Genomic DNA, 19,266 nt, shown 5'->3' with positions numbered 1-19,266 from the left:
TTCAATCCAAAAAGTAAGACTGAAAATAAAAAGTGAATGTTGCAGAAAGGACAACAACCTGGGAGGAAAAAAAAAAAAGAGAGAGAGAGAGAGAGAGACCTACCTGAGTGCTAACTCCAAAATCACACAGCTTGACCTGTCCTCTTGTGTTTACTAGCATATTGGAGGGTTTTACATCTAAAGAGGAATCAGAAAAGTCCAGGTAACTAATTCTGTATTTACAGCACGTGTTTTCAAAAAGCACTTGTGCACACCATACCATATTGCAGAAATGACATCATCTGTTCAACCTGGAATTCTAATCACAAATTTAATGCAAAGCATTTTATCTGGAGGCAAAATGTAAGGTCCTAACTCCTTCACTTCCAACCATTTCTGGTTTCTATGGAAGCAATGGTTTATTTCAACTGAAAGTCAAATAAAATCTTGGCTTCCCACAACAGTAAATGCATCCATCATCCTATCCCCAGGCTTTCAGGAAAAGTAGGTGGATAAGAAAATGTAATCTTCTTGCAAAGAATTTACACAAAAAGGTTTAGCTTTGCTGTTGATGTGAAACTACTCTTCCCATTCAAGAAGCAGTAAGGCCAAAGGGAAGCCAACAAGGAAAAAATAAATCATTCCTATGTTGCTGGTAACAGGTCATATCTGAATGAAGCAATGACAAAAGAACGCAGTCTTGTTATCTCCTGGTTTTAGGTGACAAATGCTATTTCAGATAACACTCAGAAATTGGTCTAAAAGGCATGTGGATGTGTGTGCATATATGCACGTATCGATCTTTGTTTCATTTCTCCTTCTCTTCCCTTATATCACTTTTGACTGCTGTTAGAGTCAACAAAAGAAGTGACATAGCTTTTGCCAAGGCAGTCGGTTGCTAAATAATGACACAAAGGGTTTCTGCGAAGCATGGTCAGTGACAGCAATGAGCCATTTCAGGAATTCAGGGAGCCCACAAAAACCATCCCAGTAGGAAAGAGCACACCACTGTCGATGGTACAGAGTAGCACCTGCTTCAACGTTCCATCTTCAATGGCAAAAGTGGTCTTGAACAGACAATGTGTTATATTGAATATATATTAAATATTACCCCAAATTACCCCAAAATGGAGCAAGAGACTCAATTTTTTTCATGTGAAATTAAAAAAAACATGTGAGTCAGTCCACCTTCACCCTCCACTTCACAAAAGGTAACCCCAACAAACAATCTTGCCAATAGCAGGTACTTAATTCAAACTTCACGTTCAAACTCAGTAAACAACAATTACTGAAGTCTACTTCCTATGTGACAGGTGACATGCCAGGCACTTCCACGTACATGCACTCATTTCCTTTTGCCTGACTGACAAAGAACTTTCTTTCATTGACTACTATATTCCCAGCCCCTAGAAGAGTTTCAGGGCTGTAGTATATGCTTAATAAATATTTGTTGAACAGACGAGAGACTAAATGAATGGAAACCAGACACGCAAAGTATGATTTAATGTTGATCATTCTGTTTCAGTGATCAGGGGACGGCTATAGAACAGGTCTTGGCAGCCTGCCCTTCATACAAGACATACTCGATCCTCCCTTTAGGGGCACGCTCTGAATATAAGTTACGATGTGTAGGCTGGTGTACATTCTTCTACCAGCTAGTCTCTCTGCCTCCAACTTTCCTCAATTTGAATTATAAATCTTACACTACGCCCATATGAAAATGACCACGTAAAGGAAGTACAACCACTGGTTAAGGAAGTACAATAGTCCCTGACTTCTGTCAACCTAAATGTGAACTCTGAGTTGGCCCCTTGTATACGTTTCGTAAACAGCTCTGGCAGAGGCTGTCCAGGGAACCTGAAAGAAATGCTGGACTCCACATAGGCTGGTCTTATTTTCCAAATCCAATTCTCATTAGAGGCCCTCAACTTTGAGTATTTTTCTTTTGGACAACCTGCTCTTTTATATATCGACAGCTTTAAACCACTCTTAAGCCACCACATCAGATGGAGACAGTTAATGAACAAATATTTTGAGCTCCCGGAAGAAGGAGCTGCCTGGACATCACAAGCTACGCCCAAATTAACACATCTTTAGCTTTAATCAGATATACTTTTGACTTAGGTGGATCAATAGAAAGAGGAGCCATAAAACAACAGAACTGCTAGTTTATACTCTAAAAGGCAAGGTGTAAATAAGAACTTCATTGCATTTTTCAGCTCTCCAAGATCTTAACTTACATGCAAGCCTGCTCTGTGACTTTTGCACATTCACCTCTCAGCCTACTTCCTCCCAGGGAACACTTCATCTATGAAAGCAGCGAACACCCACTCCTCCCCACAGTATTACACCTGGGCTGTCTTAATCATGGTCTCTGAAGAAACAGAAAACTCCATCACCAAGCCTTTGTTCATGCTGTGTGTTCCTCTCTCCCTCCTGCCCGTCCCCAGGTTGAGAACCCCTTCCTCAATATTTCCTGAATGAATCCTATACTTCAACTCAAGTACCCCGCCTCCCTGTGGCCTTAACTACTCAGGCCATCCGAGTCCTGGCTTCCTCCGAACTGCTAAAGCATTTACTGTCAGTGCCATTTGTTTGGGACTAAGTATGTCACAGGGTTTGACCAGAGTTATTTACCATATTTACTGGTGTAGGTATTTCCACACCAAGTAGTAAGTTCACAGGGCAGGAATATGCTTCACACATCTCTGGGTGTATGTTTCTGACAACAGTACCTTGCTCACTGGTTAATGGCTTTTTAAACAATACACTAACTTTGCTAATAGAAGTAACCCCCATCCCAGTAGTATCTTGAGATAGCATTTGAACATAATAGACCCCTTTAAATAAAAACAGTGGATTTAGGCTAGGAGACAGAGGACCTGCATTTTTGTTTTTTTGGCCAAGCCACAAACTTGGCATGTGAATTTAACATGGCCGATGATGTTTTCGTTTCTACCTCTGCAGGGAGACAATAAGAGATACTGTGTCAATATTGAAGAATGGTGAGGATTAGATGAGATAACCAATGTAAAATCGCTTTTAAGAGGCCAAACACTCCATAAATATAAAGTATTATTATCTACTGATAATCAACAAAACTGTTATAAACAAAAAGTGGAATATTTTTATCTATTTAGGAAATAATTTGTTGTTGCTGCAGCCAACTTTAGCTGTATTTCAGTAAAACACTAGCTAAAAAAAGGTAATTCCCCAAGTGCAGTAAATAGAACGATAAAAACAAGTTAATGTTCACGAGGAGGCATTTTTGTCAGACCATGTGGACACATTCCTCAACAAGGCGACTGAACTGCTCTCCTCGTTATTTATGCTTCCTCTCTACTGTCTGTGTTGAACACAGTGGTTAACGTGATACTTTTATTTATTTAAAAAAATTTTTTAAAGTGATCCTTGGAAAACTAAATCAGACAATGTCATTTTCCTGCCTAAAACCTCCAAGGGCTTCCCAGCTCAACACAAAATGCAGCCCTCGTGATAGCCTGTGAGGCCATCTCTGAGCTGGTCCCCATTAGCCCTGGGCTCACATCCTTCTTATTCCTTTCTCTGCCGAGTCGGCTTCATTGCACTGCCTTCCTTGTGAGACATGCTCCTTCCTCAGCGTTCCATGCCCCTGGAATACTCTGCTCCCATACACACACACACACACACACACACACACACACAGCTTGCTCCTTCATTTCTTTTAGGTTTCTACTCAAATGTAATCTTTTTAAGAGAAGCTTTCCCCAGTCAACCAGTGGGAAGAGCAATACCCTCCCATCACAGATGTATGTGCAAATCTGTTGTCTTGTCCTCCACTGTTAAAGGGAATCTCCGCAAGTATAGGGACTTAGCTGTTGCGTTAGCTACTCTATCTAGAATGGTGTCTGGTACTGACAAGGAACCACATTTGTTGAACAAACAGTGAATAAATGATATCTCTTCTAAGCAGATGGGGAAATGTGCTTGTCCAGAGAACTGGACCCAACAAGGAGTTGAATCCTTCCCCACTTAATGGCATATACTTCAGAATAAATACATTTAACTATTAATGAACACATTTTTAAATGACATTTTTCACTCTGGAAAGAATCCACAGTCATTCAAAAACATTTATTCAACAAATATTTACTGATGCATTAACATGTGCCAGATATTAGGGTAGGTGATGTGGAGAGAAACATAAGTAAGACCCACTCTCTACCCCTGAGGCAAATGTGGCCAAGGGACCCGCTGGCATATTCTTTTACCACAATATAGTACATGAGATTTCAGGATAACAATACTGCTTATGTATAACTGAAATGGGATTCTTTTCCTGAACAATTGGCATACCTCCTATAATAAAAACAATGAGAATTATGCAACTAAAGAGCTCCCAAACTTGGTTGTGCATTTAAAAATAACCAAACCAAACCAAAACGAAAACCAAAAGCCAACTTTTGAATTCCACCACAGATCTACTGAATTGGAAACCAATCTAACAGAGCCTGGTCTTTAGACCAGCATTCAGAAAAGACTAACATAACCTCCTGGATTGCTTCTGATTTAACTACTGTCTAGCTAAAAATATCTGAAAAGAAACTTCTTCTCTTATTTTACTTTTTAAAATCAATTTTATTCATTTAAAACACCAATTTTATTGCAATCATTCTGAACGCAATTTGATGAGTTTGAAAAATGTATACATCCATGTATCCACATCACAAACAAGATACAAAACATTTGTATGACCCCAGAAAGTTCCCTGTGCCCCTTTAGAGTCAACTCCTCCCTGACCTCTGGCAATGACAGACCAGTTTCTGTCGTTACAGTTTTGCCTTTTCTACATATATCATGAAACCCATAATAAGTTGGTTAGTGTTTAGAAGTTGTATCTGTCATTAAAATTCAAAGTTCATATGCTCCAAATAGTACAACAGTTGGGTCTTTTTTTTTTTTTAAGTAGTTTGACAATTTGTGCTTTTAACTGGAGTGTTTAGACCATTTACATTTAACGTAATTATTGATATGGCTGAGTTCAATCTTACCATCTCACTATTTGTCCCATCTGCACTTTGTTTCTCTTTTCTTTTTCTCCTTGCTTTCTTTTGGATTAGTTCGGTTCTTTCTATCTTTCCACTGATCTCTACCATGGGCTTCTAAGCCAGAGATTGACATGTTCTGTAAAAAAACATATTTCAGGCTTTGAGGGCCATATGGTTTTTGTTATAACTACTCAGTTTTGCTGCTGTAGTGCAAAAGCAAACATAGGCAATACATAAATTAATGGGCCTGGCTGTGTTCCATTAAAATTTTGTTAATAAAAATAGGCAGTGAGCCAAAGGGCCTGTGAGCTAAGCTTTGCCAGCCCCTGTTTGAAGCTTTTCGTTTCTTTTTTAAAATGGCTGTTCTAGGATTTACAGTATGTTTCTTTAACTTCTCAGTTTACTTTCAAGTAATATTTGGGTATTTCATTTATAACATAAGAACTTACAACAATACACTTCCATTTTATTCCTCCCATCCTTTGTGTTACTATTATATATTGTCTCTCCACATATGTTATAAGTTCCACACTGTACTGTCTTAATTTTTGCTTTAATCTTTTAAATTTAAAAGTGAGAAAAACTTATATATAGCCACACGTTTACCATTTCTAGTGCTACTTATTCCTCTGTATAGGCCTAATCATTCATTTGGTATCATTTTCCTTTTGCTTCAATAATTTCAACATTTGGCCTACTGGCAATAAGCAGAATTTTTTTCTCTGCTTTGGTTGCCTAAAGAAGGCTTATTTTGCTGTTATTTTTGAAAAGTATATTTACTAAAAATAGTATTTTGGATTGATAGAGTCCTCCCCACATACAACATTTTAAGGCTATCTTTCCGTATCTTGTAGTTTGTATAACTTCAGACAAGAAGTCTGCCGTCGTTATTTATTCTTCCTTTCCCCCTCCTTTTCCCTCTTCTTCGTTCTATATTTTGTTTTCTCTGAATATGTTAAAGATCTTTTAAATCACGGGTTTTTAAATTCTTTATTCTGTTGCACTTTGGTATGGCTTTGTGTTTATCCTGGTTAGGGTTTGTTGAACTTCTTAGATCCACAGGCTTACGAGTTTCATCAAATTTGGAAAGTCTGGAGTCTTTATTTCTTCAAATTGTATGTTTTTTCCTTTTCTCTCTCCTTTCCTTCTGAGACTCCAATTACACATATACCCTAGACTTCCTGATACTGTCCCAAAGGTCAATGAGCCTATGAAATTATATATATATATATGTCTTTTTACATTCTAGCATTTTGGGGGTATTTTCTTTATTTCTAACGTCAGTATCACTGATTGTTTTTTTCTGTAGTGTCTAATCCAATGTTAATTCCATCATGTGAAATTTTTATTTCAGATACTTTATTTTTCATCTTTAGATGTTCCACTTGATTCTTTATGAACTTCCATCTCTCCTCATATTGCTCATGTTTTCCTTGAGATCCTTGAATATATCTGTAATATTTATAACAACTGTTCGAAGTTCTTATCTGCTAAGTCCATTATCTCAGGGTGTGGGGAGTGAGGGGTATTGTTTATATTGATAATTTTCCCCTCTTGGTTATGATCTTTCTTCCATTATCCGAAAAATACTTGTTCACCTACTAATTCTTATTTGGATGCCAGATATTGTGAATCTTACGTTGTTAAGTTCTGAATTTAGTTGTAATCCTTCAAAGATTGTTGAACTTGATACCGGCAGGTAGTTAACTTATTTGCAGATAACCAAATCATTTTGAAGCTTATTTTAGAGTCTTTATTCATAGAGAGCCTAGAATAACCTCTAATGTAAGCATGACCCTTCTAAAAAGCTTCTCTTGAAGGCTCCAATGTATTCAACAAGGTCTTTCCACACTGGTTGATTGGAATTTAAAAAATTCCCAACTCTGTAGAAGCTTTAGGAATTGTTTAGCTTATACTTCCCCAGAAATATTCCTTCCCAGACAGTAGGTTTTGTCTAGCTTTGTAAGACTTCACTCTATGAATGCTGAGGTTGGTCATTTGGCTAAAGACTTAAGGACACTCTAATACAGTTTCTTGAGTTCTTTCTCTGCATAATTCTTGCCTCTCTAGGGTTCTACCCTGTAAATTCTAACCATTTTGGCTTTTCTGATCTCCAAACTCCATCTCTTCAGCTCAGTAAGACTTTTGGGCTCTGTCTGAGTCCCCTCCCCCTATGCTGCAATCCAGAAACTGTGTCAAGGCAGAAAGCTTGGGTGATTACAGAGCTTACTTCATCTGTTACCTTTTCTCAGGGAGCATAGTCCTGAAATGCTTATTATCCAATGTCTGAAAACAGATGTTTCATAAATTTTGTCCAGTTCCCTGGTTGTTTGGTGGAGGATAAGTCCCATAGCAGTGATTGCTTTCTGGGTAGAAGTGGGAATATCTCTTTATTTTAAAGTTCTTGTCTTTTATCTTCTGTTCATTGTTTTGACCTGATATCATAAGCTGCCTCAAATATTTTTTCATATTTATTATTATTTTTTAAGCAATCACTACACCCAATGTGGGGCTCCAACTCACTATCCCAAGATCAAGAGTCACATGCTCTTATGACTGAGCCAGGCAGGTGCTCCTCAAACTTTTTTTTGAAATAGACAAGTATGACATTAGGGCTTTATTTAGTTAGGCTAAATCTTAATTCATTTTGCAGAATTTGAAGCAAATTGGATCTCCTTTAAATGTTGGAATGAGGATGGCTCCTCCCATTTAAGTTTTATTTCATCTAAATAAAATATCTCACCTTGTATCTGAGGTGTAAGCAATCCCAGTATGCAGCAACAGAACTTATTACTTCCAAGTTTTCACTTAAAATATGCAAATTCTACAACTCTTGAAAACCACTCGAGGAATACTAAAGTGATCTCTTCTGGTTTGTTTTCAACTTCATTCTAAGCTATAAACATGACAGATAAGGCAAAAAGTTTCTTTTAAGGGGGCAGTTGGTGTCTACACTTATTTTAATGCAGCCTCAAGTTATGGAAAACAAACGGCAACTGAAAGGCTAGAGCTTTTTATTCAGCTCACTTAAAAACACCATAACCTTTCTTCTGTAAACAAAGTGCAAAAAAGATGAGTCATTAAAGTGACTGATTATAAATGGCAATCATCAGGGCAGATGTAAGTCATTTTGGTTTAATCAGGCCATTAATTATTAGGGTTTATCAATTAGTTTTATTGAAGGCAAGGGAGCTTAAATGAATAGTAGGGCATTGATTTTAACTGAGACATTTTCTCAAAGAAAATACAAATGAGGTATGTAAAATTACAGGTCCTCTTCATACCACTAAAAAGAAACAAGCTCCATCAAATGTAAAACATAACTCTTTGGTGAAAAACCAAATTAACTCTAATTCTCTTAGCATTAGATATAAAATATGTGTTGGTGTTCTCTAACTCGCAGCAGTCTGATTTTAATCTATCTTGGCCAAGAGGGCAATACCATGTTGGAGAAATCGAGATAAAGGTACAATGCAAAGTACCCATTTTTAAATCAGCTATTTCTTATCTTCTTTCATTTTAGAAAAAAATTTAGTCATTTTATGCAGATAGATTTTTATGGGAATCAGAATAGATATCTGTTGGTCAGACCCTCTCAGAGGAAGCAGAGATGACATGGAAAGTGTGCGAGTGTGCCTGTGTGCACGTGCTCACGTGCACAGGATATATAAAATTATAGATGGTATCTGATCTTCCCATGCTGACAAGGTGGTTAGGAAAACAGTGGGACTGTGTACTTAGCAGTGCCTATAACAGAGCTGGACCTCAACAAATTGCTATTTTAAATTAATAAAATAAACGAGAGAAATGTTTTATAAACTTGAAGGCACCACATATACTGGAGGTATTGCTTTGTAGAATTGGTAATGACAATGACTCTCACCCTTGAAAGTCGGGAAGTGGGTTATCTAACACACTAAACCAGACCCAGTTCTAAATAAAGTTCACTTTCATTATACGAGCTCTACCTAAAGACAGCCTTCTACCAGGATGGCAAGTGCTGTTCAGCTGGGATCTCAGAAGAGCTAACAATTATCTGGTCACAACATGAATCTCCTGTCATAATATTTGCCCACTCCTTCAGTGAGATTTCATAGTAAGTGGGCGTTTTATTGATGATGTAATGAATATCTGAGTTGCATAAGTGACATCCCATATAGATAATAGGCAGTTATCATATAGTTCTGTTCAATAATTTGAAGTGCTCAGAAGATTAGAAAGATATCAGGAAGTGAGAAGAATAAGAGAATTTACAAACAAGGTCTCACATCACGTATAAGATAATAGTAGATGGTTATCTACAGGAGCCTCTAACTGGATAATAGCCTGAAAATGTCTTTAAAAATTAAGCATAAACTTACCATATAATCCTTGTGGTCACTTTCCTACTCTTTTTCTTTTAAAGAGATTTTAATTTTATATATTTCTAAAAGTTATTTGAGAGAGAGAACACAAGCAGAGGGGGAAGAGCAGAAGGAGAGAGAGAAACAGACTCCCTACTAAGCAGGGAGCCCCATGTGGGGCTTGATACTAGACCCTGGGATCATGACCTAAGCTGAAGGTAGGTACTTAACCAACTGAGCCTCCCAGGTGCCCCATATTTTACTTGAAAGAGAAAGAGTGAGAGAGAAAGCATGAAGAGGGGAGAAGCAGAGGGAGAGGGAGAAGCAGACTCCATGCTGAGCATGAAGCCTGGTGTGGGGCTTGATCCCATGACCCTGAGGTCACAGCCTGGGCTGAAATCAAGAGTTGATAGATGTCTAACCAACTGAGCCACCTAGGCACCCCTCTGTCTGATTTTTTAACAAAATATGAAACATCAGTTAACTACACTGGTCATAAACTATGGATGAATAAGAAAAATGGTTATTTCTTCTCTAAAGTGGTATGTACTATATGACCTGATTCACTGTGATTACAAATATTTAAAAAAAGATACTAACCACCCCCACCTATATACTCAAGAGTTATATGAACAGAGAACAAAATAATACACGAATAACAGCATTATTATAATAGCCTCAAACTAGATATGATCCAAATGTCTATTAGCAAATGGATGGATAAAATGTGATCTATCCATACAACAAATTATAATTCGGCAATAAAAAGGAATGAATGACATATGGTACCACATGGATGAACCCCAAAAGCATTATGCTAGGTGAAAGAAGTGAGATAGCAAAGATTTTACATTGAGGCACCTGGCTGGCTCAGTTGGTAGAGCATGTGACTCTTGATCTCAGGGTCACTGAGTTTGAGTACCATGTTACAGATAGGGTTAACCAAAAAAAAAAAAAAAAAAAAAAAAAAGATTTTATGTTCTATGATTCTGCTTTTATAAAATGTCCGGAAAAGGCAATTCTATAAAATCAGAAAAAAGATCAGTGGTTCCCTGGGGCTGGGAGCAGGGATTGTTTGTAAATGGGCATGAGGACTTTTCTGGGGTGATGGAAATGTTCCAAAACGGATTATGGGGATAGTAATACAATTCTATAACTTATTAAAAATACCTGAATCATAAACTTAAAATGGGTGAATTTGATGATATGTAAGTTACAGATCAATAAAACTGCTTAAAAAATCAGCCTCAAAACACAATTTGACTTATTCTCCATAGTGTCTCCGGTGCTTTCCCATCACGGTGGTCACTTTCCTACTCTACTGATAACAAAATGCAAAACGTCAGTTAATTACAATGATCACATACTATATGCCAATGGCAAAATGGTTATTCCCTCTCAAAACTGATATGCACTAGAAGGCCCGATTGTGATTATAAATATTTAAAGACATGAATTTTTAAGAGTCACTTCTGTGTGTTGTAAGACTATTCCCCCACCAAAACTAAGGCTATGTAAACAAAATGTGAAAACAACTGGTTCAAACATGAAAAATTTGGTCAACCAACCATGGTTGCCTCAATAACCTCCAGAAAAGGCTCGGATTTTCAGGCTGGACTGACTCACTCTTTTTTTTTCACTGAATTGACCAAATTGACTGTGGAAATTGGTATCATGTTGAGACAACCCATGTTGCCACCCATAACCGCCTCATGCAAGAAACTGTATCTTGACACATGCTGCATCAATTAGCTATTAAACAATCCACAAAAACAGCATCAGGCTGAAGCTTGCTAATAAAGACCGGAGCCCATGAGAGCATGTGCTTTCTGCAGCTCTCCACAAAATGCCCCGCCGCCCACAGCCCAGCCCCCGCTCCCAACACAACCACGGGTCAGAGGGGGAGGCTACCCTTGATCACGATGTGGCTGGGTGCCGAGGGGGCTGTTCAGAAAAGATAAATAGAAGCACTTTCACTACACTACAGCTGGAGTTACCCGATGCGCTTTGTACAGGGATCTGTGTGTCTGTTTCCTGGTAAGATTAGCTCCAAAGAAAACGTTGACTTTGTGCAAGCCATTGCGTGCTTTCTCTGGTTGGAAAAAGAAAACCACACAAATCGAGGCTTCCCTTTTTGTTGTGATCTATTCCTACCAAGTGCTGATGGTATCTGCTACTTCTGCTCTTTTTTTGGTATCATTCATGTTTTATACTTAAAATATTTAATTTGCTCTGTGCTTTCAAGCCTCGCTGGATGCTTTTAGAAAGAGCCATGGCTAAAATTCTTAAGGGAATGTGATCTCGGTTTTGAAATATGGCACGTGGCTCTGTTGTGGATGACAGTGAAAGCAGAAATAAACTTCTCTACAACTTCTTCCTTCCATAAAGCAATTACACGGTTTTGCTTGCATGCCAGGAGCCAGAGGACACATTAGCAGGTCTCCCCTCCTGGTACCCTCTCCTAGCACTGTTCCAAAGGTGCTGCAGAAACCTCCTTTCATTATCTTTCATTATGTTTAATTGTCTTATGAAAAGACAACAACTAATATATCTATCTAGTTATTTCTTGGGGACTGCATTCTAATGAATGAGAACAGCAGGTACAATTAAATATAGACTCTGCTGACATTCTGCATTACGAATTCATCTGTGCACAACAGGGACCCACATAAGAGAAAGCCACAATGCAATATAAAAGTTATTCTAATCACTCCATCATATAATAAAGGGTAGGTCATCCAAATATTCTTGCAAAGCCTTAAATAAAATTAAACAGTATAATTAGCTATCTGAAATGGCAGCTACTATCTAGAATCTCATGATTCCATTCAGAATGGAGGCAACAAACCTGGTTTTCTCCTTCATGTATGAGAAAGGCAGGAGACACGCAGCATTTAAAAAGGCTGATACCAAGGGCAAAACGGCCTCTGCCTTCCCTCAATCTTTTCACAATAAGTAAAAGAGGTTCCCTTCTAGCACAGTGGATTTTAGATTTCTGCCCAGCAATATGTACGCATTCTGGTCAGTGTGTGATAAAGAGTAGGTGCGAAGGGACCAGTTCCTGAGACTCAGAAGAGACAAGTATCTTGTCCCAGCTCTGAGAGAACCTACTTCCCCACATCTAAGATACCATGAATTCTAAGAATCCTACTGACTATAAAAGCAGTGAAAAGGGGAAAGGAAAAAATGGAATGGAGTATTACATTAAAGGCACAAATAAACTATAAGATGCATTTTAATTGTAGACTTGAAGCAGCACGTCCACAAGACGAACTCTGGTAAATTGTTCAAAAGAAATGGAAATTCTAGGGGCTCCTAGGCGGCTCAGTTGGTTGAGGGCCCAACTCTTAAATTTGAGCCCTGTGTTGGGCTCTGTGCTGAGAGTGGAGCCTGCTTGAGATTCTTTCTCTGTCCCCCTCTCTCTGCCCCTCCCTCCCCTAAAAAGAAAAAAAAAGGAAAGAAATAAAAATTCTAGCAGCTAATACCTCTGTGGTACTTGTATATGCCAAACATTAAGCTAAATGCATTATCATCATATGCATTATTAACTCATTTAGTTCTCATTATAACCATTGAGATAAATATCATTAGCTCCATTTTACAGATGAGTAAATTGAGGCTCAAATTAATAAAACAACTTGCTTAGGGCTATACAACTAGAGTCTCCAATCCTAAGTCTTATTCTTTTTTTAAAATATTTTATTTATTTATTTGAGAGAAAGTGTGCATGCACAAGTGGGGGGAAGGGCAGAGAGAGGGGGAGAGAGACAAGCAGACTCCTCTTTGAGCAAGGATCCTGATGGGGGGTTAGATCCCAAGACCCTAGATCATGACCTAAGCCAAAGTCAGATGCTCAACTGACTGAGCCACCCAGGTGGCCCTCTAATCCCAAGTCTTAGGCCTTAACAAGCTGAACTATATAGAAGATAAACCACACCTGAATTTATCGGCTGGACTATTATCCCAGCTTTGGCACTGAATAGCTGGCTGATCTTCAGATGTTTTATTTTAGATCTTTCCATTTCTCATGGGAAAGGAGATAAGGAGGAAAGTCTGGGGAAGGTTCTAACTATTCCCACATAATCTTTCGCTGCTTTTCTTATGAAGCATTATTTGAACTACACAACAGCTTTTATGAACCAGGCACAGTGCTGTGACCTCAAAGAGGTTAAGGAACTGACCCAAGGTCACGTAGCAAAGTTGAATTAGGAGGCGGAACCAGGACTTAAACCTGGGTCTGACCCTAAAACCAGAGCTCTTCCATTAGACCACCAACCCCGATGGCCTTTTTTATGGCGAAATTCTTTAGCCTGATGAGCCTTTGTTTCTTCACCTAAAAATGGGGATGGCAACCTTGCAAGGCTGTCACCAAGCTCAAATGAAATAATACACACAAAAGATCTAATATAGTAGTAGACAAAAGGCATTCAGTGAATGATAACAATTATTGTTGCACGCAGTCCAGAGGGAACTTAATACTCCCAACGGCAAAATAATGGACTTGATTTCCATGGGGCTGATCATTTCAAACTAGGTCTTCGAGAAAAGAACAGGTGTGGAGCGGTCTTGTAAGTATAACTAACTTGTAACTGCTGTAAATTCTGGCAGAGTGTTCTACCTGAGGATAAATCTCTTACTTTAGTATTAGAAAGGGCAACAAAGGATAACTTCCAATGAAGCGACATACCACTATAGAACAATTTTTTCTTGCAGAAAAAAATTCTCAAAGAAAAATGTTGTTCCCAGAAAGTTACAATTCAATTTATTCGTTTCATAAACATGCAGTGCACATCAGTACCACACACTAACTGTGGCCTTCAACCTCTCAGCAACAGAATGACCATCACACAAGTGTTCTCCATCTTCCTCTGATAAACTGCTAAACTTCACGGTCCGCCTCAAGACAAAGCCATGATCAGAGCTTGCTGCAGGGCTTGGTGAATCACACATGCAGCAGGGCACACAGAGTGCACCCTGCGGGTAGTTGGACAGAGCTCATCATAGAGGCCAGGGGCTCCTTGGAGGGTACTATGAAAACCTCTAAGTCCAAATGCACATAGTTGACTTTAAATCCCAACTCCCAGCAAGGTAGAAGGCCTTTAGGGGACATGACGGGGGAATAACTACCCTCTCCCGCTTGTGTTCCTTCTCTGTAGTACATGAGCTCTTTTCTTTCCTCTAAGGCTTCCAAGGATACTCATTTCAGAATGGGAGGGGGGAGGTGCCCTGCATAGTAATTCCCCTGGGTTCTTCATCCTGTTAGAGATGTCCTGAAAGGGAAGACTCTGCTGTGATGCATAGGAGAAAGAAAAACTAAGTCCACAACAACCCTCTCTGATTAAGTAGACCACCCACACAGACAGCTATAGAAAGATCACATATTTTTTAAATTAAGCTTTTTATTTTGAGATCATTGTAGTTTCACATGCAGTTAAAGACACAATATGGAGACATCCTGTATACTCTCTATCCATGGTAACATCTTGTAAAACTACAGTACAGTATCACAAACAGGGTACTGACACTGGTATAGTTAAGACAGAGAACGTGTCCACCACTATACTCTTTTCTACCACACCCACTTTCCTCTAACCCCTGAATATTCTCCTTAGCTCCTGGAAACCACTGATCTATTCTCCATATCTATAACTTTGTCATTTAAAAAATATTATAAAAGGGGACTTGGGTAGCTCAGATGGTTAACCACCTGCCTTCGGCTCAGGTCATTATCTCCAGGTCCTGGGATCGAGCCCCATGAGTTGGAGTCTACTTCTCTCTCTCCTTCTGACTCTTCCCCTGCTTGTGCTCTGTCTTTGTATCTCTCTCAAATAAATAAATAAAATTTCTTTAAAAAAAAATTATAAAAATGGAATCATACTATATTTACCTTTTTGTGCCTGACTTTTTTTTTTTTCTTTTAAAGATTCTATTTATTTACTTGACAGAGAGAGATCACAAGTAGGCAGAGAGGCAGGCAGAGAGAGAGGAGGAAGCAGGCTCCCTGCTGAGCAGAGAGCCCGATGTGGGACTCAATCCCAGGACCCTGAGATCATGACCCGAGCCGAAGGCAGCAGCTTAACCCACTGAGCCACCCAGGTGCCCCCTGACTTCTTTTTTTTCAACTCAGCATAATGCTCTGGAGATTCCTTTTTACTGCTGATTAGTATTACACAGTATAAACGTACAATGTTTAATTATTCACTCACTGATGGACATCTGGGTAGGTTCCAGTTTTGGGCTATTATAAATAAAGCCGCTATGAACATTTGTATACATGTTTTTGTGTGAACTTAAGTCTTCACTTCTTTGGGATAAATGCTTACGAGTGCAACTGCTGGGCTGGACAGCAGTTGCATGTCTAAATTTTTAAGAAATGCCAAATTTGGGGCGCCTGGGTGGCTCAGTGGGTTAAGCCGCTGCCTTCGGCTCAGGTCATGATCTCAGGGTCCTGGGATGGAGTCCCGCATTGGGCTCTCTGCTCAGCAGGGAGCCTACTTCCTCCTCTCTCTCTCTCTGCTTGCCTCTCTGCCTACTTCTGATGTCTGTCAAATAAATAAATAAAAAATCTTAAAAAAAAAAAAAAAAGAAATGCCAAATTTTCCACTGGGGCTATATCATTTTATATTCCTATTAGCAATGTGTTAGTGATCTAATTTCTCTGCATCCTCATCAGCATTTGGTATTATCTCTATTTTTAAGTTTTAGCCATTCTGGTAGGTGTGTGTTAATATTTCAATGTGGTCTTAATCTGGCTAATGATGCTGAACATCCTTTCACGAGCTTATTTGCTATCTGTATATCCTCTTTCAGTGGAATGTCTCTTCACGTCTTTTTACTGCTGAGTTTTTAGAGTTCTTTATACATTCTAGACACACTCTTTTAAAAGAATACTTTTAAGTAATGTAATATGGGGTTTCTTGTCTTCTGAAAATCATTACCACAAATATGGAAATCCCCAGTGATTACCCGAGGCAAAGAGAATGAATGACCAATGTGGGGAAGAAGGCTTACTCTGTAAAGACGTTCATTTGTGTGGATTGTCAGAGCTGGAGAAAAACCAACAACCCACAGCCATTAAACTAGTTTGTTTACCTCAGTTAATGGGCTAAGTCTATTTTTTTTTTTCCCACAAATGTTCGTGAGTCATGATCTACTACGGCATTGCCATGTGATTAATATTTACATTTAAAGGACATTCTTTAAAGGATTTAAAAACAGGAGCCAAGGTAAGTGGGCTCCTGTCACCAGCACTTGCTTAACACAAATGCCCCTTCCAGACACAGCAGACTGAAATAGTCAGAGAGCTCAGGGAAGGAGCCCCCACACCTCGACTCTCTCAGCGTCTCATGATCAACATAAAACCAACCAGGGATGATTCCTTTCTAAATGACTTGGGTTGCTCAAACACTAACCAGTTCTTTAAAACAAAACAGGACAGGGGTGCCTGGGTGGCTCAGTGGGTTAAGCTGCTGCCTTCAGCTCAGGTCATGATCTCAGGGTCCTGGGATCGAGTCCCGTATCGGGCTCTCTGCTCAGCAGGGAGCCTGCTTCCTTCTCTCTCTCTCTCTCTCTGCCTGCCTCTCTGTCTACTTGTAATCTCTCTCTGTCAAATAAATAAATAAAATCTAAAAAAAAGAAAAAAAACCACACACACACACAAAACAAAACAGAACAAAACAAAAACTCTGACTGCTCCTCCAGATAGGAAAATTACGGCTGAAATTAAAAACTCACTGTGACCTATGAGTAAGCATTCACTCAGTACATTTCTACTAAAGAGGTTGTTATGAAAGTTTTGTGCACATTTTTCACAAGTTACTTAAAACTAACCAGGTTAGTTTTCAACTGACAGTAATGTTTTCCAACATTCCTTTCCCTAAAGAATCACTTTATCCAGCAAATGATGATTAGTTTCTGCCAAAAATCCCAACTTCACTACCCATTAAGGTATTAACACAGCCACCTTGACATTAACATTTCTTTCCTAAGGAATTCAAAGCTTTTACTTCTACCATCCCATCCTCTTCTCTCTTTTAGTAAATACAATAAAATAAATTGGGGATGTAATACAAATATTCTAACATTTTTTCAAATGTTTAAGTTTACACTGATCTCATGTAAAAGGCATTCACAAACATATATAACATTTACCTGCCTACACTCTTGGATAACTGGCCTCCAATTCTCTTCCAAATTCCTTCCTCAAAAAGAATGCCCTTGCATGGGCATTCTTCTTGTACCTTTTTTTGGCACCTTCCTGTGAATCTATAATGATTTCAAAATAAAAAGATAAAAAAATTTTTTTTTTCTCACCCATGTTGTGTTTCAACATGTTCTTTTTATAATTCTTTGTTAGTCAAAATATTTTATTTTGGTATACTTTATAGCAGGTAAAACCTTTTCCCTTTAAAGATGTCTTTTGATTTTACTACACCATTCTGGTTCAGAAAGCACCCATTTTCTTTTCTTTTTTTTTGTTCAGATTTTATTTATTTGAGGGAGAGAGGGCATGAATGCGAGCATGAGTGGGGGGGGCAGAGAAAAAAGCAGGCTCCCCGCTGAGCAGGAAACCTGACATGGGGCTCAATTCCAGGACCCCAGGATCATGACCCAAGCCAAAGGCAGACGCTTAACTAATTGAGCCACCCAGGTGCCCTGAAAGCACCCATTGTCTTAGCTGAGTCACACTGCTTTAATCCTCAATTATTTGTTTGCATTTCAGTGTCTCAACTTCAGTTCTAGACAATTTCATACTTCATGGAAGTCCGTACTTTGAATGAACACAAAATAGTTTATAGACAATCAAGCACTTGGGGCATGTCTGTACGGAGTAATGCTCAATAAACATTCATTATTATTACTCCTACTAATCCTATCATTATTTCCAAAGCATAACCTACTCTCAGGGATTCCTGATCTTTTTCCTTCTTTTCCCATATACCTCTCTGATTAGCCTTATTCCCTTACCTCACAAGCCTGTCATCCTTCTGTCTGTCCCAGATCACAGAATACGGAATCCTGGTGCTTGAAGAAACCGGGTGACTGCCTAGCCATCCCTTCAATGTATATAAGAGGAAACTGAGGCCCAGAGAAGAGAGTCCTGCCTTTCCAGGGTCACACAACAAGGCAGTCAATAAGTGTGACTGAACTGGGAATTCAAATAAAGCTTTATTCCTTTTTAGAAATTAAGCTTTTAAAGTTGTCCAAGTTGGGCCAAGTCAGCATTATACACTTGTAGTTCTTTACTATTATCTAAGAGAAAAAATGCTTTAACTAAGGAAAGAAAATATTGTCCAATTTCCAGATGATCCCAATTCCTAGACCACAACAGCTACTTCTAAGTTTCTCTCTCTCTGACATTGCCAAGTCCTTTAAATCATCAGAGATTTTTTCCCAACCTACTGATTTGTTAGACCAAACACAGGTAGGATTTTTCAGGGACTCTGAGGTACGATGATAATGAGAGAATCACTGAGACTCTTCAAATGAATGGTTTGCCTTTCTGGCGGGGGAAACTTCTTTATAAAGCACAGCTTCTACCACACTGCTGAGAAGAGAGTTCCTTCTGTCTCTTCCTTTGCTAATATATTTCTTAAAGTCTGACTTACTGTAGTAAAATTCATACTTTCCAGGTGTATAGATCTATGTGTTCATTTTTTTTTTTTAAGATTTTATTTATTTACTTGAGAGAGAGCAAAAGCCAAAGAGATCACAGAGGGAGAGGGAGAAGCAGGATCTCCCCTGAGCAGGGAGCCTGACATGGGGCTCAATACCAGGACACTGGGATCATGACCCGAGTCGAAGGCAGATGCTTAACAACTGAGCCAGCCAGGCGCGCTAGATCTGTGTGTTCCCACAAATGTGTACAGTTGTGTAACTACCACCAAAATCAAGGTCCAGAACATTTCTAACACTCC

The 19,266-nt window shown here is 38.9% G+C and overlaps 1 protein-coding gene across 10 annotated transcripts in view; it reads right to left on the bottom strand.

The window, feature by feature from the left end:
* MAP2K5 (mitogen-activated protein kinase kinase 5) overlaps positions 1 to 19,266 on the bottom strand; it is a 261,852-nt gene that overhangs the window by 118,104 nt on the left and 124,482 nt on the right. For all 10 annotated transcript variants that reach the window (XR_006602776.1, XM_013059472.2, XM_013059471.2 and 7 more), the window contains exon 14: positions 104 to 177. Coding sequence is in view for 9 of the 10 variants with exons in the window: in XM_013059472.2 (XP_012914926.1) it covers positions 104 to 177 (74 nt within the window). In the remaining variant the exon portion in view is untranslated. The remainder of the gene's footprint in view (positions 1 to 103; positions 178 to 19,266) is intronic.

Source organism: Mustela putorius, unplaced genomic scaffold, assembly GCF_011764305.1.
Source record: "Mustela putorius furo isolate JIRA1106 unplaced genomic scaffold, ASM1176430v1.1 tig00003896_pilon_pilon_pilon, whole genome shotgun sequence".
In the NCBI taxonomy this organism is placed as follows: Eukaryota; Metazoa; Chordata; class Mammalia; order Carnivora; family Mustelidae; genus Mustela; species Mustela putorius.
The sequence above is the reverse complement of the archived record's forward strand: the minus strand, read 5'-3'. Positions and strand labels throughout refer to the sequence as shown.